Source organism: Carettochelys insculpta, chromosome 5 (genome assembly GCF_033958435.1).
Source record: "Carettochelys insculpta isolate YL-2023 chromosome 5, ASM3395843v1, whole genome shotgun sequence".
Taxonomy (NCBI): Eukaryota; Metazoa; Chordata; order Testudines; family Carettochelyidae; genus Carettochelys; species Carettochelys insculpta.
Genome location: NC_134141.1, coordinates 61,244,332 through 61,268,169, shown reverse-complemented (window position 1 = coordinate 61,268,169; position 23,838 = coordinate 61,244,332). Strand labels below are relative to the sequence as shown.

At 42.2% G+C, this 23,838-nt stretch overlaps 1 protein-coding gene across 1 annotated transcript in view; it reads right to left on the bottom strand.

Moving 5' to 3' along the window:
* Positions 1 to 23,838, bottom strand: part of TRIM36 (tripartite motif containing 36) — a 50,168-nt gene that overhangs the window by 22,351 nt on the left and 3,979 nt on the right. Inside the window, exons 3-4 of the mRNA XM_074994178.1 lie at positions 7,242 to 7,567; positions 1,787 to 1,933 (exon numbers count right to left, since the gene is read on the bottom strand). Of these exons, the coding sequence (XP_074850279.1) occupies positions 1,787 to 1,933; positions 7,242 to 7,567 (473 nt within the window). The remainder of the gene's footprint in view (positions 1 to 1,786; positions 1,934 to 7,241; positions 7,568 to 23,838) is intronic.

Sequence of the window (23,838 nt, the reverse complement as noted above, 5' to 3'; positions counted from 1 at the left end):
TAAGGTAATTGCTATCCCTAGTGACAGAGGGAGCTGCCATCCCCAGCAGCTCTCTGCCCAAGGCAGCAGTGCCAAGAAACTGCAAATGGCTTCTTTAACAGCCACATGCAGCTGGGAACTGCCCAGCTGGTGACCTTTAATAAATCTAATGGGACCCATAGTTTGGGAATCTCTGCTCTACATACATACACTGTGTCCTATTTCTGGTGCCAAACTATTCAAATACATCAGAAAAGTACCTAAACTCAACTGGTTTATGCTAGGTTACAAGCATTTGGAACAAACTGGAGACTTTTACATGTATTTTAATGGGAATTTAGTGTCGCTCATATGTATTTTCACCTATGAGCAGAAATTTGGGAACCAACTGTGCTCGTATAGCGAGGGATGAGTGTACTATACTGTACAATCAATGGACATTTCTTCCCAACCTCAGAAGCCAATTTTCTCAGAGCCTAAAGAATGAGATTGAAGAGCTTTGTGATAATTACTAACAATGTTCTCTCTAGGCAGAAATGCCCATGTGTAAACAGCTTCCATCCACTTGCAGAATAAATTTTGATGTGCACTGGAGGATATGTGAATGTGCACTACACATAGGGAAAAAAAACAAACAAACAAACAAACAAACACCAACTAGCTGTGGCACTCTGTTTATCACCTGGGCGGCATTTGATTCTCTCCTGAGCAGCAGCACAAGCACACAGCTAACAGGAAACAATAGTTATCACAAATTTATATGCCATTTACACAAACAAGCTCTTAAAATCACTACGATAATTAAGGGGATTACAACTGCCAGAATTTGCCTTTATTATGCCATTTAATGAACACTAATAAGACACTGTTTTACATTAATAGTCAGAGTGGACTGACCTGAACCAGCCAGTCATGCCAAGTTAACTTTTTTGGAGTCTGTGCTTTACAATCAAACAACAACAAACATTAACTGAAACATTTTATAAAGATGGGCAGATAAGGGTAATAATGGTAAATGAGCCGGAGTATCTAGTTTATTGTTTAGACAGACATTAACACCTACTCATATGATTGGAGAAAAACAGTTACATCCATCATGCTCTATTGTGCAGGCACATGGATAAGTAGGCCCCTACCAAATTCAGAGTCCATTTTGGTCAATTTCATGGGCAAAGGATTTTAAGAAGCATAAATTTCATGGTATCAGCTATTTAAATCTGAACCGTCACAAGTCTGTAATTGCAGGGGTCCTGACCCAAAAAGGGCTTGTGTGGGAATTGCAGTACTGCTACCCTTACTTCTGTGCTGCTGTCAGTAGTAGCACTGCCTTCAGGGATAGGCAGCCAGAACTGCCACACTCAGCGGTGCAGAAGGAAGGATGGCAATGCTGTATCATTCCACGCTTACTTCTGCACTGCTGCCTGCAGAGCTGAGCTGTCGGTCAGCAGCTGCCACTCTCTGGTTTCTCAGATCTGAAGGCAGCACAGAAGCGTGGCAATACTGCAACCTCATCCTAAAATAACCCTACAGCTCTTTTGGACTGAGTCTCCCAGTTTCAGACGTGCTAGTTAGCCCTGTGAAGTCTGCACAGCACAGGGTAAAAGCACAGAAAAGAGCAGATTTCACAGGAAGTGGGGTAGGTCAGATTTCACAATCTGTGACATATTTCATGTCTGTGAATTTGGTAGGGTCCTATGGAAGAGGTGTTAATTATACTATCTTCTAAATATAAAAGCCAGGGAGTATTTGTAACATCCAATACCTTACACACTTTTTAAAAGCAAAATGGAATTACATTGAGTTTTACCTTGAGAGTTTTGTAGGCCGTGCTCATGGTTGTTACTCTGTGATTTGCATGAGACCCACCCAGTTTACAAAGATGACACACAGGCCTTCTGCAAATTTCACAGTACATGTTTACCCTCTCCATTTCATGTTCTGGACACATCAAGATCTGCACCAAAAAGAATAAGAAGGCAACTAGATTTCAGAAAAAAAAAACATGACAGCTCATTGGTATACAGTATAGCAGCAAACCAATTCCATAGTGACTGGACTTTAGTGCCAACTCAAGTAGTTTGCATTCATCTTATTTACAACCCATGGCAAGTGAGGGAGGTGGGAATATTGCCCAGTGACCTGTGAACAGAAGGACAAAAGTGAAAGGAGCAAGTGGAGTGATGCGGCCCGCAACTGAAATAAATTTTTACTTTGGAATCCCAAGTACCAACTACCATCTTCAGTCTTTTCACTGACGAGGATAACCTGTTTACCAAAGTTGCTGAGACTTTTAAAAGTGAATCATTGGGTTAAAAGTATGAATATTTAGGATTCTATGGATTATTGGACTCATAAAATGATAGAAAGCCCTAATAAAATTCCTTTAAAACAGACCTTAGAATATGAGGATTGACTTAAGAGCATTATTAGCCACTGTTTGGAAGATAAGGCATTTTTCCCCTGGATTGTCTGGCCTTCATAGCAAAACACATTTCTATTTATCTTGTCTCATTCAACAATTCAATGTAAATTACAGCCAGCCCTCAAAGAAGGTGCAAATGATAAAGATTTAACAGATTATCTTGTCCTTCTCTGAGTTCAGGAAAAATCATAGTATAAGTTTCTCTCATCCCCACCACTCATGTCACCAAGTTCATCAAGTGTGGTTTTAAATGAATCAAACAGATGACTGAGAACATTGTTTAGAAGAATGTTACTTAACACATTTAAGTCATGTCCTAACAAAGCATGTGATGTTTAATGTTACATAAAAGTTCTTGCATCCTTCAATCAGACCATCACAAAAGCAGTAACATAGCTTGTTCCCACAGAGAAGTCTGTATAAATTGACATGTTTAAGCCATAGTTATCAGGCTACATTAAAACAAAATTCAAGAACATGCCTATTTTCACTGTCACAGCTTCCTTTTATCAGAGAGGTAGCCATGCTAGTCTATATCTTCAAAAACAACAAGAAGTCCTGGGGCACCTGATAGACTAATAGATATTTTGGAGCATAATCTTTTGTGGGCAAAGACCCACTTTGGTGTGTAAGGTTGTAACAATACATATTGAGATCTAGAGCCCCACAATCATTGTCTCTTCTCCCTTACTTTCTCCGTCTGCAAAAGTGACAGAAGGTTTAAAGCCATTTAAATTTAACTATTCACAAATACTGATACTCATCACAACATATGGAAGAATTCAGAAAGATGTTGAAGCTATTAGAAGTCTTTTTTAAACATATTAAATATTCATTGAAGTTAAATAAATGACAAGGATTTGCTGCAATGATATCCCATATTACAGGAAAACTCAGTAAAATTTGTTGATTATTGATTGAACTACTGAATCTAGAGATTCAAAGATTTTTTTTTTTGTAAAACTGACATTTTAAATAATGTTTCTTCTGGGGTGGGGGGGAAAGGCTCTAAAGAGATGAAAGCCTGGGTCTGTGTTTTCCATTCCCAACATACACAAAGTCTTTACAAGTAAAAAGAAAAAAGTATATTAAGAAATATGCAAACAAGGTTTTCTTTCATTTAAATTACATATTTTACAATATTATTTGAATCTCACGGATTTGAACTATTCGATTCTCTGTCAAATTACAAAAATACTATGCTTTTATGTAAAGTAAGCTTGAATAGAATATTTGGGGGTTTTAACTCACATCAGTTATCCTACAATAGCCAAACAGGATTCTTAATCATTTCAGGATTGCCATCTGTACTACTCTTGGATCAATGTGCTTCTCTAAAAAGCAGAAAGATTGAGTAACTGCAACCAAAGAGAAGCCATGAGAGTGCGGTAATGAGAGGCTTGGTGTAACGCTAAAGGCCGAGGACAACAGTCAATGGCTTTGTTAACATGCAGCAAAGCTAAAGGCCTCAAGCCTGAACAACAGTAGGCTAAAGCAAAAACTGTGCTAGGTAGATTCTGCCCACAGGAATGCAGCAAGAGACAGAGCTGATAAGTCACAGGGTGTGAAAACACATAAAAACACCTAAAAGCACACAGCGCTAGGCACTCAGTGATAGGCATAAAACACATCCTGCTTAGTACTATGCACTCCCCATACCCTCCCCATAGATAACAGCTTAGCACCAGGGACATTCCGACCCACATTCAGGAACAGGCCGTAACGACAGCAGGATGGATAGCTTTGTTTTGATGGTACCACCGTTATCCCCCAAGTTAATGGTTAGATCTAATTACATTAGGGGGTGTCAATGTATTACAATGAGGGGGTTGTACCTGGGTACATAACTTGTTTATATCTGTGTATAAAAGTGTGTGTAACGGGCTGTGGAGAGCGACCTAGGGAATGACAGAGCCCCTTTGCCGTCAACTGTGTTGCCTCCATTGTCACAGCGTATGCATGTACCAATGTAAACTGTTGAGTCATACTGGAGACTCATGAGGGTGTTGGAGACCATACATCAAACGACAATAAACCTGGCTCTAGTACCTTTGTACCTCACTTGATTTGTGGTTCTTGGGGGCTCTCCAAGGGCGGCAGCATTGACTAACCAGGAGTCTACACTGCTGTCCAAAGAAAGCACACGCACGTGGCCGAAGTGATTGACATCAAAGGGAACAGACTGGACATCTGAGCACCGTTCCGGTAGAGACACCCGACCGCATTGGTGACCCGAACTGCTCATTTGGTGAGTAAGCGAGTTGTCCTCTGTAGGAATCATGTCTAACATGACAGAAAACTTGGAGGCAGGGAATCTCCTGTATAACCCCTCCCTTAAAAACCTCACAGAGTTTGATGAAATATGGACCCACTGGATTGCCAGATGGGGTGTTCCTTATGAATTTAGGAAAGAAAGTGGGGGAACTGGGACTGGCAGATGTAAAGGGACTGAGTTCTAGGCCTTTAGCCTTACACCAAGCCTCTCATTACAGTAAGGTCTCAGAGTACACAACCCTGCTCTTATGCATGTGACCCCGATTCCTATAGTAAACCCTGTAGAGCGATTTCCAGTTGTGCTTAACTCGCTCCCCCCATCCTGACTCAACCCCACTGGCTCTGCATGGCCCAGGCTCAGCCCCCCTCCAGCTCTGCCCACCATCCACACATAGCTCCTGCTCACCCCCCCACCCTTGCCTCTGGCTCACCACCCCTCTCATGTGGCTCCGGTTTACTCTCCACCCCCCACGTGCAGCTCCAATTCAAACCCCTCGCATGCGGCCCCATTTCCATCCTCCCACCCCGGTTTAAATCCCCCGTGCACGGCTCTGGTTCAACCTCCCACGTGCAGCCCCAGTTCAACAGCCCACCCCCAGATCAACCCCCCGCCAGCTCACCACCCACACCCGGCTCTGGATCCAGCTCAACCCCCTGCCACAGCCTGGCTCACCGTCCGCGCGCAGCTCTAGCTCACCTGCCAGCCTCACCTCTGGCTCACTGCCCCTCGCACATGGCTCCAGTTCACCCTCCACTCCCCGCCTCGGTTTAAACCTCCCCACCCCCAGTTCACCCCCCACCCTCTCACCACCTGCGCCTGGCTCTGGCTCCGGTTCAACCTCGGGCCGCATCCTGGCTCACGGCCTAAGAAGGGCTCCGACTCACCACCCCACACACAGATCTAGCCTAACTCCACTCCTCTCCCCCCTGCAGCCCTAACCCACCCCAGCCTTATCCCCCACACCCACCTCCCATGGCCCCAACCCACCACCAGGCTTAACCCTCCCCAGCCGTTTCCCACCTCCACCCAGGACTTACCATTCCGCTGCTTCCCTGGCTGCAGAACATGGGTTCTGCCAGGGAAAAAGCCGGACCACGACTTAACACGAAACCTGGGTTATGTGAGGGTGTGTGGAGCAGAACCCCTGCGTACTCTGAGACCTTACTGTACTACAGAGAATAGTCTGGATAGTTGAGAAAATCTAACCTAATATTAATTTGCTTCAAATTACACAAACTTCGATAGGAGTGTAACTCAACTTCCTTGTGCAGCCTTGGTTTTCTAAAATCTAGAACCATTAATAAATTACGTGACTAGATTTTAACCTTAGAATCCTGCTTATGTTTAAACATATATTAAAGAGTTGCTACTGTAAAATATGTAGCTGTTTGTTAGTATATAGCTTTCAGATAAATTACATAAAAACAAGTCCATGCCTGTAAGTCTATTCACCACTGTGCTTTGAGATGTACTTTACATTTTCTTTAGGTCAATTACTTGATGCAAACATATTTGGCTCAGATCAGACATGCCTTTCAGCCTACAGTGAACCAAATTTAGAGAGACACACAGGCCACAAAAGCAGGTTAATATCTTAAAAAAGCAGTACTACACTATCTTGGGTACACAAACAGAAGAGCTCATAAATCAAGCAATATATGTTTGGTATGTGAAGGGACCCATCAATCATCTTTGCAGATTATCCAGGCTGTCCAGCTGCCTTATCTTGGAAGGACAACTGTTGTGGCCAGGGGCACCAAATGGTGACGTTTATATAGTTAGGTGTTAAGTTCAACTTGGACACCACACGTTCCACCACACCCCATAACCAAATTGCATCAGAGACTCAACCTTAGAATCACAGAACACTAGAACCGGAAGGGACCTCGAGAGGTCATCAAGTCCAGTTCCCTGCCCTCTTGGCAGGACCAAGCACTGTCTACAACATCCCTGATAGATACCTATCTAACCTGCTCTTACAAATCTCCAGTGATGGAGATTTCAAAACCTCCCTAGGTAATAACCTTCTGCTATTGCTAGGACTGCAGAAAGAAAGCAGCAGTGGAGGAGGAAGCGGAGGAGGCAGAGAGAAAGAAAAAAAATTTTTTATATAAATGGAGCCCCACGCAAGTAGTATTCCAAAGGAATGTGAAAGGAACTGTTGCTACAAAACTCCAGTTATTCTGCTATTCCTAGAAAAGGCCCACTGCAGCAATATTTTTAAATGTTAATAATTTTAGACTTTTCCTTAGTTGACTTAAACAACATCTGGTTTTTAAAGAGCCCCAGACCTTTATCAGATGGGAACTACACCAAATATTTACTGTTATGAAATCTATGGTTCACTTCCAAACCTGCGGCCCAGGCACTTATCAACACCACCTTTTCAGCATCAGATTAATAATCTGAATGCCAAAAATCTTACAGTTAATTTAACAAATGATAATGATGGAAACCAGATGTAAGATGGTGGATATCACACATTGCTTTCTATGGGCAGTATTTACAGGTCAGATGCAAGAGATGAAAAGATGCATAAAATGTGCCAGATTAAAAACCACTTACCTTGGGCCTGAAGTTAGTAGTTGGTCCTACATACTCATGCTGGGCTTTTATAGTTCCCCAAGGATGATGAATTTTGAAGCATTCATTACAATAGCTTGCACTGCAGTCCATGCAGCTCTTTGTAGATTCTTGAGGTGGAGGTTTGCAAAGATCACACATAATAGCTGTGGCTGCCCTGGCTGCTTGCCTGTATCTTTCCACAATAGTTTCCAAGGTGAAGTTTCGAAATAAGCCATTGATGCCACGTTCTCCCAGATCCACATCATGCCGGCAGCCAGGACAAGGAAAAATGGTCGTCCTAGGAGTCAGCGAATTTCGTTTCCAACCTGTATCGATGGCAAGACCTAGTTTAGTCACAATATAATGGGAAGAATGATTAGGATGGGAAAAGGGGAAGACAGCACCTAACAAGAATCCACAAGTCTAAAATCTGAGGAAATCCTGAGTCACTTTTGCGTGTCATTCAGAGTGACATAATGCAGAATTCAGGTGAATTCTGACAATCCAAGGATGACAACGTATTTTCCTTTAGAAGGCATGGCTCTGACTGGATTCAACAGACACAGCAATTCAAATTTTAATTACAAATGAAATTGTAATACAAATATTTTACAATTCTGACTTCAGCACGATGGATGTTTCAATTTTGTTTCTTGCCCAAGTAAAGTATGGCAGCACTGCTATACACGAGCCTTTTTATTCTAGGTAGGCATACTATCAGCAACAGACAGCCACGAATAGCGAGTGGGCCACATGAGGGGCCCTCCTTCACCTCAGTCGGCCACAGCAGCCCACAGCCCAATAGGGCTGCAGCTCCCCCAGTACCTTAATCTTGCCTCTTGTGCAATGAGGCAACAGAGCCCCATACGTGCCTGCTGCTGCCCTCCCGCCCAGAACTGGAACAAGTCAAAAACAGATGATTCACGGCATTCCAGCTCTGGAAGGGAAGAGGAGGAGTAGGGACAGAGCACGAATCAGGCAATTCACATTCTCAAAAAGTGCTAGAAGGGAGGGGGAGCAGTGAGGTAGTACAGGGCTCCGGTGCCCCAGTGCGTGAATCACGGGAGCAGCAAAGGGGCCCACTGGCTGCAGGAGGACTGCAGGTTGCCCACCACTGCACTAGATACTGCAGTCATTCTGAGAGAATACCACTTAAATTAAGCAATTAATCTGGACAGAACTGGGCATGAAGGGGCAAATATCCAAACAAATCTGTGCTCATATCTGGTAGCAAGTCATTTTACACACATGGACTCTACTTACTTAAACTTTCCTGACTTTACACAGGAACAGAAAATCTACATTATTAAGCTTACCAAATTTACACAGTAAATACATGTGTGTGAAAAGCTGAAACCCAATCACTAGCAGACCAAGAGCGCCCAGAATAAATCTAGCTTGGATACTTTAGGGTTAGAGTCTCCAGCACTTTCTGGAATCCCCACCAGCGTTAGGGTGAATGGTGTTCAAATACAGATGTGGGGTTTTTTGGTTTTGTTTTTGGCAAAGTGTTTGAAGTGAAAATTTTGAAATTAAACAACGTGTGATTAAAATAGCACTGTTCCCAGATGCGTGTAGCTGAATCTGAGCTTTTACGAATTTGTTATGGTTGCAGATATATAACTTATCCTAAACAGAGACACAAATACCAAACAAGACAAGCTCACTCAACCAGAGCCTACAGAGCCTGAGCTGGGTTTTTCCCAACTGAAGAGCTCAGAATACAGAATTTTAAAACAAGGAAATTGGAACCACCTCTGTGAAAGGAAGAGCACTTCCAGTCAGGTTAAAAGGAATGCTTTTTGGCAAGAAGTGCTAACTGGGTGTTCTATCCTACAACAAAGGAAATTTCAATGCAGCCAATTGCTTGGGTATTTGCAGTACCTCAGATACCAGCCAAGGGAAACCCCAGCACCAGGATTGTTTTTGGTTTTTTTGGCAGATTTAATATAGCTTCACCTAGTCTGTATTGAAGAAAAAAATTCGCTTGCTTGGGCTTAAAGGAGTTTTGCTTTACTTTTAGTTGGGGAATACAGTGATACTATATTACAGTGATACTACACACAAAAGCCAAAAATTCCCCTGCGCTCACTTGCTCTCAATAGCCATTTGATCTTTCTTTGCTCAAAGCTTTCCCAAAACTACACACAAAAGGCTGTTTCCATTTTTGTCTGCAAAATGCAAGAATAGTTCAACAATCCAACAAAGTACTTCCTTGTTGAGGTCTTTTTTTGAGGCTTGTTCATTCTGAACAAAGAAACAGAAAGCACAGTAAATCAAAAGAAGGTCATTTAAATACATTCAAAATTGACTAAACAGGTATTCAGCTGTGGTGCATATCCTCCCCTCCTTCTCCCAACAACGAGCTTGAAATTGATGCTTATGTAACTAGAGTATGGCATTACCACCACCTCTCAAAAATGTTTCCAAATTCTGAGAAAACTGTATTGCTATGTAACTGTAAAGTAAGGTGAAATGTAACTGTAAATTAAGGTAATTTCCTCTTTTGCTCTTATGCATATGTTGGATGTCATACAAGCAAATTCTAAGGGCTGGTCTATGCTACTGCTTAAGTTGATGTAACTTGGGCTATAGCTACACTACAACATAAATTCAATTTTAAGGCACTTTGCTCAATTTTAAATCGCGACTGTTCACAGAGAGCAAATACCACTAGGCTGATATTAGGGGACGCTACACCTGATATTCTTACTCCAATAACCCAAGTAGAATTAACAGGAAGTTCAAATTTAAGCAGTCAGATTAATGGTAGTGCAGAAACAGCTTCAGTTTAAATCGGTTTTATTGGCTTCGAGTAGAGCCCCACATGTACCCTACAATGCCCCTCAGTTGTCCGTTCTGGCCACTTTCAACTCCAATGCTCTCCAGGAGTACAGGCAGTAGGTAACAGGAAGCCCGCAAATTTGAACGTGAATAGTATCAGGAATTCAAATTCATTTTCTTTCTGACCAGCGTGGATAGCCACACCTCAGTCAGCCATCATGAGCACTCAGGGTTCTTCTCCAGATTCCAGTTCTCAGAGCCGCAAAAGAGCTCCTAGATCTCATTTCTGCATGAGGAGAAGAATTGGTAATGACCAGACAGTGAGCATGCAAGCCAAATGCAACGATTTATGAGAACATTTCACATCATGATCGCTAAAGGGTACACCCGGGATGCTCAGCACTGTCGGGTGAAAGTAAAGGAGCTCCAGCAGAGGTACCATAAAGTCTGAGAAGCCAACAGGCAATCAAGGTCGTCTCCCAAGACGTGCCAACATTACGAGCGCATGGACAGAACTGTTGGGAGTAAACCAACCAGGGTTGCCAAAGCGAACAGGAACTCTTCAGAAGACCATCCTGAGGACTCCATGTGAGCCAAGAGGGGGGAGCAGGAGGCCAAGGAAGAGGAGGCTGCCAATGTTCAGCTGGTGCCTGTGGAAGCTGATCCTGGCAGTCCAGAACCCTTCATTCTGGAGTTCAAAGCAGTACTGTCCTCTTTAACAGCTGAAGCTATAGCGTCCATGGTGCCCAGCAAAGGTGCCAAGTGCAGCTTTTCTGGCGAGTATTTTTTGTAATGCTACACGCAAGTTGAGTTTGCAGTATAGGTTTAATTTTGTTGAGCACATTTTTTTTAAAACTGCTATAAGCACATTGCTGCTCAGGCACGCAGTGGCTCAATGCCCCTTCTTTAGAACAGCTTGTTAATATTTCTGGGGATGGAGTGCTTATCCTCTTTGGAAGTTTCCACAAAGGTCTCATCCAGGTACTCTTTTTGCACAAGGTTTTTGGAGAAGCCTGACTTATTGCTGCTTCCACAATAGCACACCTTGCCAGGCAACCATTAAGTTATCTGGTATCATGGCGCCACACGGCATTTTGGCTAATTTTCCAGCCCTGTACTCATCATGAGCATATTTTCTTTTTCAGTCTCAGTTATTTTTAGGACGCTGATGCCTCTTTTTGCAACCTATAAGCAGCACAGGAATTTTGATGAGAGTTTTTCATGCTGCCCCCTTGCCTTTGTTTTCTGAGGACTGCTTTACTGCACCACATGCCTAGAAGGCACACCATCTCTCCACTATACGCAGCTGGCAGGCTCACCTGGCCTTCTCCCCTCTCATCATGCTGCTGTCTTTTCCAGTGTACAGGACTGATGAGGAGCCACTGAGAAATGCTTTTTTCCCTGCACTTTACAGCTAACAGGGATGAAACACACACATCCCCAACCAGCCATATAGCTCATAGGATCAAACCCTTCACCCCACCATGCGGCTGCTGGCCTATATGGACCCTGCTCCCAGACACCTGCATGTCCAACAGGCTTTCCCTGCTTTAAATGGCCTTCTCCATGCACAGGAGTGAGCGGGAGCCCCAACCAATAAGAATCTTTTTCTCCTCCTCACCATTTGTAAGTCCACAAATGGATTTCGATTTCGATTTCGATTTCATTTGGGGGTGACAGTTAGCTCAGTGGTTTGAGCACTAGCCTGCTAAACCCAAGGCTGAAAGTTCAATCCTTGAGGAGGCCATTTAGGGATCTGGGGCAAACAGATAAAAAAGAAAAAAATCTGTCAGATTGTGCTTGGTCCTGCCAAGAGGGCAGGGGCCTGGACTGCATGACTTCCTGAGGTCCCTTACAGTTGTAGGCGATGTGTATCTCCATATACACACAAAACCATACCACATCTGCAATGAAACTGTCTGGATAAACAGCTTCTGTTCAGCACAGATTGCTTCAAAGTCATTCACAAGAAGCCAAAAGTGGCCTTCGAAATCAACAGTGTGATTGTAAAACAGAAAGCCATTCGTTCTATGGCTAATTGCTTTGTGTCACATTTAAAATATGCATCTAAATTTTGACCATCACGGTCTTCCATAAGCAGCTTACACAGGGGAGACCAGGTTGCTATGATGAAGAGGAAGAAGAGATCCAAGCAGGACCTCATCTTCCAAAAACTAGAAAAGGCAGACAAAGTGAGACAAAGCCACTGATAAGCTAAGGTGGGACACAGCAGTGGCAACAAGGAGTATTTCAGTTCAGGAGCAGACTCACAAGAGCTCAACAGCAATCAGGGATAGAACTGAGATTCTGCATTCCATGCTGGAATTGCAGAGGGTTGTCCACCACCGCAGGACTAATTATCTGGACTCAGACTCAGCACCCTGTTGCCTGGCCTCCCTTTGATATGCCTCCCCTGTCATTAGGATCCCAAAATGCAGGGGGAGGCCAAGGACAGTGTCCCACTCCACCCCCATGACCTCAATGACAGGGGAGGCACCTCTCTCCAATGCAAAACGCTCACATTCCACCACGTGATGCCTTTTGCTTTTCCCAACTACCCCTTAACCTTACCCCAGTGAATAAAATGATTTCTTTTTTAAAGACAGTCTCATTTATTGGTTCACATGTTGTAAGGTGCACTTAGAGGTGCTTTCAGAAACATCAAGCACACATCACTGTAATACTGGGCACCCCGCTTATTCTCTGCTCCCTTGGGTTGTGAAGCCATGCACTGGCCCCCTGGAATGCAGCCAGGAGTGCTTAAACTATAGACTGCACAAGTGCAGAATTGTGGGGGAACGTGCCTTTGGCCATTTAAAAGCCAGGTTTTGTTGCCTTTTGACTCTTTTAGACCTTTTCCAAATCTGCATCTCTACCGTGGCTGCAGCGTGTTGTATTCTGCATAACATTTGCGACTCAAAGGGCAAAAATTTCAGGCCAGCCTGGGTTGCAAAGGCAGATGCCACGAGCAGGGCTTATGCACAGCTGGACACACAAGCATTTGTGAATGCACATGCAGAAGCAACAGCAATTAGGGAGGCTCTGAAAAACAGATTTAAGAATGAGAACACAGCCACATGAATCTGCTGCTTCTAACTATTGTGACACCATCCACACCCCACACAGTGATTTTCTGGTTGGAGAATATAGTCCCATCTTGGAGTTTTTTGTACAAACTGGAATTTCTTAAGATGTTCATGTAACGAACCTTTCCCAATCATCTAACATAGATGTCGGTGAAAAAACCTCTCTGATCTACCACAGCCTGCAACAACTTGCAGTTTATGACTCAGAGGCTGGGGGTCCAGGGCCAGGAGAGGGACGCAAGTCCAATTTATTTCCCACCGCAATTAGGAAGCCCCCTGGCAGCACAGCCATCCACTATGTGCTGCACATTTCCTAGAATCACAGTCTTCTACATCAGGTGGCCACAGATCGCATTGGCTACCTGCATCACCGTGGCCCCCACAGTGGATCTGCCCACCCTGAATTGATATCCACACTGACTGGTAGCTGTCAGGCATTGCAAACTTTCACAAAGCAACGGCCACTCGCTTGTGAACTGTAAAAGCAGGTCTCATTTTGGTATCGTTGTGCTTCAGGGCGGGGAACAGCAAGTCACAGAGTTCCAAGAAAATGGCCTTGCGCATGTAGAAGTACTGCAGCCACTGCTAGTTATCCCATACCTCTAAAATGATGTGGGCCCACCAGCATATGCTGGTTGCACGTCTCCAGAAAAGGTGCTCCACTGTAAGCAATGCCTCCAGGGCAGCCAGAAAAACTCTACATGCCTGTTCTCCAGTTTCACCATTTCCTCATCTGATACATATGAATCTATAATATCGTCCCGCTCACTTTCAACAATTAAATGGTGCACAACAGATCAGACAGCGGACATTATGAACTGTGCAAGAGCTATAAGCTCTTCTGTATCCATGGTAGCACTGTGCAGCACCATGAGCCAGGGGAAGCCTTTCTTGAAATGGCCCAAAAAATGGCTTGAAATTCCTTGGACTGGCCTTTTATTGTCCAGTGGCAGGGGTGGTGGGCGCATTACACTCTGCAATGATGATGATGATGCCGTCAGGCACCCACAAACACTAGCCCCCACCACACCTTGTGGATGGCCCCATCCCACTTCCGGGCACCATTCAACTGCTTGGCCAGCCCCCCGGCCCACAACCCCAAGCGCTGAGCTGTGAGAGTTACAGAAGACATGTAGCAGGAGAAGCTGAGAAACTTATTGTCTGCAATTCACATCTCTACAGAGTAGCACCCCCATCCCCAATGGGTGCCATAAGGATGGCGGGCTAGACTATGCAACTCCATACCTTGTGGCTAGCCCCTCCCCACGACATCATGACAGCAGTGCAGTACTGACCATGCTTGCAGACAACAGCATGTCCTAGCCTGTGTGGAGGAAGGGTTCTCTTTGCTTGGGCTCTCCAAGTGCCAGGGGGCTGGGTCCGCCAGCAGCAGATATTTTCTGGTGCTGGATGGCCCCTCATAAGCAACATGAGCCAGAGAACATGCTTCCCTAGTGACAAATATTTTTGGTGGGGCAGCACACACCCCGAGGGAACTGCTGGAAAGGCCCTGAAAAGACCATGTCAACTGGTTCCTCAGCTTCAACTCCCACCCATCAACGTATGATGCAGGCTGGGCCCCACCGTTAACAGTATTCAGGGCCAGACCCCTCATCAGAGAAAACTCCTGAAGGGACCATGTCAAGTGGGTCTTCAGCTTCCACCCCACCCCACCCCTCAACAGAGTTAACTATCATACCAAAGCAAGCTTGGGAAAGTTGTCTCTCTTTCAAGAAAGCACTTTGTTTTCAATTAATTGAGTTGTTTCCATTATTATTTGCAGTTCCACCAGTGAATCTACATCCTGTGACTTTCAGCTGGATGTCCAGTTAGTTCATAGCTCTCTTTCAACCAGTGACTTTCGGGAAACGAAGATGTGTTTAAATGAGCACCCTTGCTTTTGCTCAAACACTTTAATAAATGAAGGAAGCAAGATATTATAACCTGTAATCTATTCCCATAATAGTTTCAGAGATGATGTTTCATCTGATTTTTACAAAATCTTTGATAATTCAGTTATAAAAGCAAGAGATTTCACTTCCGTCCCCACTTCTGTGTGCATGTTTTTACTATTGATGTCCTTACGTTCGTTAGGATGATCACGTGAGAGAGAATTTACATTCAGTTTAGTCACGTGGATTGTAAGATTCTGATGTGTTTTGCTTGGTGAAGCATCATAAGACCCAGTAACGCTTTGAATATTTTATTCTGCCATAATTCCGGATTTCTGCTCTGAGTTACTTTGGTGATCTTTATTGAAGCTTTCTTTCCAATCTACTTTCTTCTGACAAATTCCTTTTCAAATGGCTTCCTTAAAGCAGGTGCACTGAAAGCACCGTTGTCTGAAGGCCACTGATATTCCCTATTATACCTAAAGTGACCTTCTCTCTGTTATTCTGTTTTGTTCCAAACCTACCTTAGAAGAGGTTCTTCTGGAGACATCTTTTAGCAGGTGAACAACAGGTGAGTTTGCTTTGCTTTCTAGCCCTGTATCCTTTACTTTTGAAAATGCATTCTTACTTCTTGTGAAGTGTATTGATTTGAAAAGGGAGCCAGAGCTTTGTATATATCAAGGACACAGAAGATATTATTTTTCTTTATATTATTTTCTCTCATGTAAATACAGTAGGGTCTCACCATTCGGGAGTACGAGGGTCAGGCGCGCCTGCAGCTGCTGCTTCCCAGAACCCTCATGAATGTTGAGACCCTACAGTATTTTGCTTGTTGGCCTAATGGGATAGCCTCAATAACACATCTCCTTTTCATCTACTTCACTATAATTAGGCAGGCAACGCATTTCTGAATTTGAAGGTTTTTTCCATCAAAGCCTCTCTCTTGCAGCTGTACCATGTCAGCTTCCTGGTGCTCTAGTTGGCTGATCAGGCAAAAGTCATACCTAAAGGGGATACTGCCCATCAGTTCAAATGGAAGGAGTTCTTCCAATGGGGGAGAAAAGCAACTGAGCAACCAGTTTGCATGGTTCAGTCACCTTCTGAAGCCAGCTTATTTGGTTTGCTTTTGCCTGGGACTCCCACTTTTCCTTCTTCCCTTTCGAAAAAGTGGCCGTTCGCTTTCCACAGGAGGGTTATGGGGGCAAAACAATGTGGGAAGTTGACTTCACATACCCACAACTACTTGTGGGGCATCTTTTTTCCCCATAGTGCATGAGCAAGAAAACCCAGAATGCTACAGGACTGATGGAACTGCGGTGTGCATCCATAGGTTCCCACAATGCACTGCATCAACAGTTGATATTTGGTGATTTAGTGTAACAGTACTAACTCAACTTTGTGGGGACTTCGTGGAGGGGTGAGGATACTCAAAAATCGAATTTATAAAACCCCACATTATAAAATCGAATTTAATAGTCAAATTTATCTCGTAGTGTAGACATAGCTTTAGCTTGCTCCCTAAGAAAGCCACCCTTCCCCCCAGCAACTTATGTTACCTGGAGCAAAGCCCTGCCCCCACTGGTGCTATGTGAGTGGGAGACAACCTCCTGACTACCTAGCTTCCATCTCTCACAGAGGTAGACCAATTTTGTTAATAGAAGAGCACCCTCCCATCAGCATAGTGTGCCTTCACCAGACATACAGCTACACCAGTGTAGCCCAGTAGGGTAAACTTGCCCTAAATCTTATAATTTATTAAGCTCTTTCAAAGTGGTCCCCCCAAGAGTATTTTCTAAAAGAAAAACAAATATTTGTATGGACTCAGCTCCCTTAATTCAGAAAAAATATGTAATTTCATGGAAGTTTGAAACTTCTTCCTTGAGTATTAAGATTTCACTACATGCACGGATACCTAGTGATACTGGTCTCTAGCTTCCCTCCCTCCCCCCAACTAACCAATTCAGAATTTTTTTCACAACTTCCAGAGTTCTGTGACCTTTCTGTAAAAAAAAACATTCCCACCAGGAACCAACGCCCTTTTATAACCCTTACTTTAAGCAAAAACTATTTTTCAAAACATGCGTTGCCAATACCTATGCATATGCTTCAGGAAGTAAAAAGCTCAACAATACAGTGAGCAAGCATGCACAAGTAGACAGCCTTCTCCAATTCAGTAGGTCCTGTATTTCTATCTCAGAAGTCTACAAAAAGATGGCTAGCTCAGATTTATGAATAGAGACAAGAAAACTCATTAGCATAGTTAAGGCAAGTATAGATTTCTAGCTAAAAAGGAATACAAAGTCTTCTGGTACTTACTTGAAGTGACTTTAGTAACCCAAGCCGGATGCCCTGCAACAGCGGTAATTTGGCATAGTTGAGCAATGCATACATACATACAGCGTATGAAAACATTACTGAATTAAAATCCTTATTTAAACGGCTGCCCAGAGAGTATGCACATACGTTTAAATATATTTTCTACAGAAATGTCAAAGAGAGCCTAAAAAGCCTAAGTAGAAGGATTGTTTCACATTCAAACCATGCAGCGAAGAGCAGTGACTAAAAATACTTACATTCACTAGTTGCAAATAAATTATTAAAATAATGGTAGCACATGCAAACACACGAGCAGTTTAACATGCCAGTTAAATAAGCAATGACAAAAAGCAAAATAGCAGATGGAAAAAAAATATGGTGCAGTGGTGAAGTGTAAAATCAGAACAATCAAAGGCTTATCTAGCAGCATGCTTTTGAAGTCTGGACCAAACGAAACAGAGAGATGAAGTTAAGATTTAATCCAAAAGTGAGTTAGTATGAACCAATTGTGGCCAGTGACAGAATGAAAGACCACACAAAAAATCAGACCATGGTAATGATTATATGTATACTGGTGACACCATGCCTACACCACCAGATTCAGTGGCCAGGTGATCCACAAGGATCTTAAAGAGATTGGTCCCTCCCTTTTTGTTACATTTATTCCAGTAATTAGTTTTTTCTTAGACCCATGATTACCTCACAGCATTCAAAGCCCTCCCAAGAGGGGAACAAGAACTTTTACTAGTTAAAGCTATTTAGCATATGGTAACTATTTTAGGTACCTCGCCACTATTAATAGAAATTGCATGGCTACTCTCTGCATCTTTAATGTCTATATAGCCTTAAAAAGTAGGATTCTTATCAATTTATTTCATCTTTCAAACAGCAATGCAAGGAGAATAGCCAGGAAGATAAACATAGTAATGAAATGGGTACTGTTCTCCTTCCACCTTTATTCACAAAAGCAAAAGCTAAGCTTTGCAGATATACAAAAAGTAGACTATGTCTAAATAATTTCAGAAAAAACACCCTTCAGCTTTTGTAGTTATCTAACCACTTTTAAAGCAAGCCAGAATGTTCCATGCCATCTCTTGGATGTTACAAATCCAGAGTCTACCAACCAATTCTACACAAACCTCCAATTAATATTCATAGACCATCAAGAATATTATTTTCCACCTTTAATTTTTCAGGATACTCTGCAAATAGAGCCCTGTGCTCTTAATAAATAGTCTTACCAATTCAAACGTCCCATGGCCAGGGCTCCCTGTAAGCTGAGCACTTGCATGGCCACTCACAAGAGATTCAAATGCTGCCCAGCTGATTAGCAGAGTGCCCACAACCAGCATTATGAGTTGCTTCTGCTGGTACACACCGACACATGCCTTGGTGCAAAGAGAAAAACGTATTCCACGTGTGGATGGAAAAAATTAAGAACGCTGCCCCAGCTACAGCTTAACTTCTACAGATGCTCTAATTCCTTTAAAAATAGAAAAATACAGTTCTCTCAGCAAGCAATGGAAACCCCAATCCTACCAACACTTAACCATATGCTTAATATTTACTAAGTTGAGGCATTAAAACTGCACATATTTTGTCTTTTTTTCCCCGCAAAATAATGGTTTTTCTCTAACCCTGTGTCTACACGTGCCCCTTCCTTTTGAAAAGGGCATGTTAATGAGTGGGTTAGAAAGATGCTAATGAGACGCTGCAATGAATATGCAGTGCCTCATTAGCATAACAGCAGCCGCAGCGGTTCGAAAGTGCGGCTTTTCGAATCGCACAACGCCCATGGAGATGGGACCTTCCGAAAGGACCCCCCCAGTTTTCAAAAACCCTTCTTCTGATCACCAGATAGTAAGAAGGGCTTTCGAAAACTGGGGGCGGGGGGGTCCTTTTGGAAGGTCCCGTCTCCACAGGTAGCGCACAATTCAAAAAGTCGCACTTTCGACTCGCCGCAGCCACCATTATGCTAATGAGGTGCTGCATGTTCATTGCAGCGCCTCATTAGCATCTTTCAAAACCACTCATTAACATGCCACTTTCGAAAGGTAGGGGCATGTGTAGACCCAACCTAAGAGAATATGCTTGATCAACATTTAAAATGTGGAATAGCATAATCAGTGGCAGATAACTAGAAAAGGGATAAAACAAAAACAGCAGAAATGCAGCACTTTGAAGACTAACAGTGATTTATTCAGTGATTCATTTGGTTAGTCTTGAAAGTGCTACATTTCTGCTGCTTTGTTTTGTTGGTGTACAGACTAACATGGGTACTTTCCTGTTACTAGAAAAGGACAGTAATTGGCTAATTACAAAAGCAGTTTCTCTGCTCTTGATGTTCACGCCTCCACATTAGCTACTGATAATAGGCCACATCCTCCCTGACTGAGCTGACCTGATTTCTCCTCTCTTGATAATCACAACTCCACATGAACTGCTGATAACAGCCACATGCTATCTTACTAACAGACCTTTTCAACTCTGGCCCTCCCCTTGACTAAGACTCCCTCTTTAAACCCTCCTCTGGAACCCCGCACTCATGCATCTGACAAGGGAGGTCGTTGTCCACCAAAGCTTATGCTCCAAAATATCTGTTAGTCTGTAAGGTGCCACAGGACTTCTTGTTGTTTTTGAAGGTACACTAACTCGGCTACCCCTCTGATAGAAAAGAGATAATAAACCTTAAAAATATTTTCAAATAAAACATAATATCACCAGTATTTTGTGATTGCAGTGGACACAAAAATTAAAATTGTAGAGAGGTGAATGAGTTTAAAAGAATTTTTAAAGGTCAACTGGATTCAGCTAAAACTTTAAATGAATTCATATTTCCATCTCCTGTCCAGCGGGAACTTTTCCTAAACTCCCTACTGTAATCCTATATATTGACTTTCCTTTCTTCTTAGAAAATGTAATTTCACTGATATGCACTACATAAATGTATAATAATCTTGTGTTACTTGTAGCAGACACAAAGTGATTTTTGACAATTCTTTCAAGACTACTTGAACTATCTGTAAAAAAAATTCTGATGGTGACGTCTACTCTGCTAAATCTTACATTGTTAAATATTTGAGTAAAGTAATGTATGAAATAAGCTATGGGACTTAATTTTCCCTCCAGTTTACTTTTCAGTTTTGCATGTGTTTAATGTAAAGTTTGGATTCAGTACACAATTTTCTGAAATTATTTTTTCCTCTTTCAACAGTATATACCCAATTTATTCTCTTAGGAAATGTGTACTATAATTTAAAAGAATGACAAATTATTTCTCTCTGTATCCATGTGTTTACTTTGTACATTTCATGATACCAAAATAAGTGAGTTTCAGTGTCTCCTGTTTGTGAAAGTCATGCAGTGAACAAAAGTGAATTATTTAACACAAACGGGCAAATGCAATTGTAAAACAAAAATTGGCTGGGAAACTTGAGGAGCAGGTTTAGTACCTGAAACTACGTTTTTGTCAGTTGTTGGAACTGACTATGTTCCTCATTGTTGGGGGTTTTTGTACGTATGAAAATGAAAGCAGAGCTTGATGAGGAAACAATATCTATAAACCTGATTTCCTAAACAACAATATTCTGTTAGAATCAACAATTTACTATTATCACATAAATGCAGTATCTTAAAAGAGAGCTAAAAGTGAATTTTTGTAATTATAATTAAGTACTTGTCAATGTTGCGGTGTGCCTGTAACTGTGATAAGTAGTGGTATATCATAAGAAAAGTTACTATTTCACCACTACTTCCAACCATTAGTTCCACTCAACATTTTACAGGTAACACGAATAATCATGTCACTATCTGAAAAAGTTGTAATCAACACTCTCCTAGAACAAAAACAAAAATAAAAACCACCAATCCTCACCCCCCCCGTTTCCCCCCCCCACAAAAAGAGACATACACCACCTGATATTGGTGTACCAACATTTTGAAGATGCCTAGTTTCCTTATGCTCAGATTCATTTATTGGGTCCCAAAACTACATCAGCCTGGCAAGATGGCAGCTTCCTCTTTAGTAGGTATTGATTACTTCTAAATAGGGTTGTCACATATTCAGGTTTTACCCAGACAGTCTGGATTTTTGGGTTCTGCATCCAGGTGCCACGTGGGGTTGCCACTTGCCAGGTGCCAATTTTTGATCAGAAACTTCAGTTAAACAGGGAACCTGGTTGTGTCCCCTCAGACATACTGACTGGACACCAAGGTTTTGTCAACACGTGCCCTCTCCTTTCAGAAGGGGCATGTTAATGAAACAGTTTGGAAGATACTAATGAGGTGCTGACATGAATATGCAGCACCTCATTAACATAATGGAACCACGCGTAATTCGGAAGTGCCGCTTTCGGAACATACGCTGCCCATGTAGATGGGGGGCTTTTCAAAAGGATCCCCTGAATTCAAAAGCCCCTTCTTCCTAAAACTAAGTAGAAAGAAGGGGCTTATGAAGTAAAGAGGGTTCTCTCAAAAGGACCCTCTCTAGGAACTTTCACACTAAGAAACTGCGCACAGCTATCATTATGCTAATGAGGCACTGCATATTCATATCAGCACTTCATTAGCATCTTCCGGACTGCCTTATTAACATGCCCCCTCCGAAATTAGGGGGCACGTGTTGACGCAGACCAGAAGTCCAGTTACTACTGGGAAGGAGTGTAGCATGGGGTCATTAACCCTGCCAACCCCTGCTCAGCCGGTGCTGCCACCTTCCTGCAAGCAAGCTTCTTGTCAGGCTGCAGCTTTTCCCATCACAGCCCCAGAGCAGAGGAGGCCCAGCTGGATAGGACAATCCTCTGAGCAACAGGGGCACAATGGCTTGGAGGGTAGAGGCTGAGCAGGGGCTGTGCCTTGGGAGTTTGGTTACTAGCCACTAGAATGGGTAGCCACCATACATGTAAGACCTTTTTTAAAAAGCATTCAGTTATTCACTTTCCTTTGTAATATATTAAAATTTAGATTCCCATTAAATTTTCTCTTTAAAAAAAAAGGCTAAACAACCATAAAATTAGAGCACAGAGAACCAATACATTAACTACCTATTACTGAAAGTAAAACTATGAGTTTCACTGGAGCCTGGTAATATGAAGCCTCCTGGGAAATGATTCTTTATTAGGAAAAACAACAGACAGAAATTTTTGGATGGTGCAAGTATAGAAGTTAAGAGTAACCCCAACAAAAAAGAAAATGTTCTATAGGTTTTTGTCCAGTTGACCTTTAGATCAATTGCAGAGCAGAATGAAAAATTTTCAGTTTGAAATCTTCCATAACTTTGGTCAAGTCCACAAAAGTTTAAAGAATGGACACTGATATTAAAAAGTATATGCTAACCAACAGATACACAAAGATCTAAATACTACACTATCTATAGCCATACAAGAAGTGAAGCATTTCTACCTCTCCACCCAAGAGACCTCCGCTGTGTGGCTGTGAACGATGAATAGAAAGCTGTTTCAGAAACTGAAAGAGATTCATCTAAACTGCAATTAAAGTATTGTATCACTATAACTAACATTTGTTTAGTTTAGTTTTCCAATTGCATTACACAGTTATGATGCAGAAGTGAGAAGGAAAACAAAAATCAGCATCTCTCCTTTCACTATTTCAGAATCATTCATCATTTAAATAGCATCGGAGAACTACACATTTCCTATAATTTTTGTGGTATAATGGTATTATACTTAAATATTTACTAATAAAATTTCCATGCAATTAGATCATAAATTTTCCAATCTGTACAATTAAGACAAGGATAGCTAAAACATACATTTAAACACAGTTTAAGTTAGAGAGTAAAACATTTACCAATTTCAGACATTTTGGCATTCTTATAACAAACTGCATTTGGAAAAAGCCAGTTGTGCAGATAATAGCTCCATAATAGAGACTAATTTGATTTTGGTACTTAATTAAAAGTTCAAGAAAGCAATTTATTTTAAATACTAAATCATGACTAAAGCTGAGAGTTTGTCACAGATATCACAAATTCCACATGGCTGGAGAAATGTATAGAACTCATTAGCATTTTAGGGTTTGTATCCTGTTTTTCCAAGTCTGTCCTCCAATTGGTACTTGTGCACTTGGGACACCCTTGGGAGCATCATAAAGTCAATAGGAGCACTGCTCAGAACACATAGATTAGTACAAAGCAGTCTGAAAAATCATGCCCTTGGCATCTCAAATTGGGCACCCTACATTACTTGTCACTTTTTACAATTTTGACCCCACTGAAATCTCTGTACCTCCCGTCTTTCAGACATAAAATGGATATGCAAAAATACTACCTTACCTCAAAATTGTAGAAACAATTAAATATTTGTAAATAACCAAGATGTTTGCAAAGCTCTAAGATACTGTGATGAGAGTACCAAAGAAAAGCTCCAGAAGAAATCAGTCATTCTGGGTTCAATGAAAAGTTTGGATGGCATATGGTAAATTGCCCATGGGTTATCTATTCAGTGAGCACTGTTCATCCAATGCACTGAATGAGGTGGGCATTTTATGGTTAAAATACTA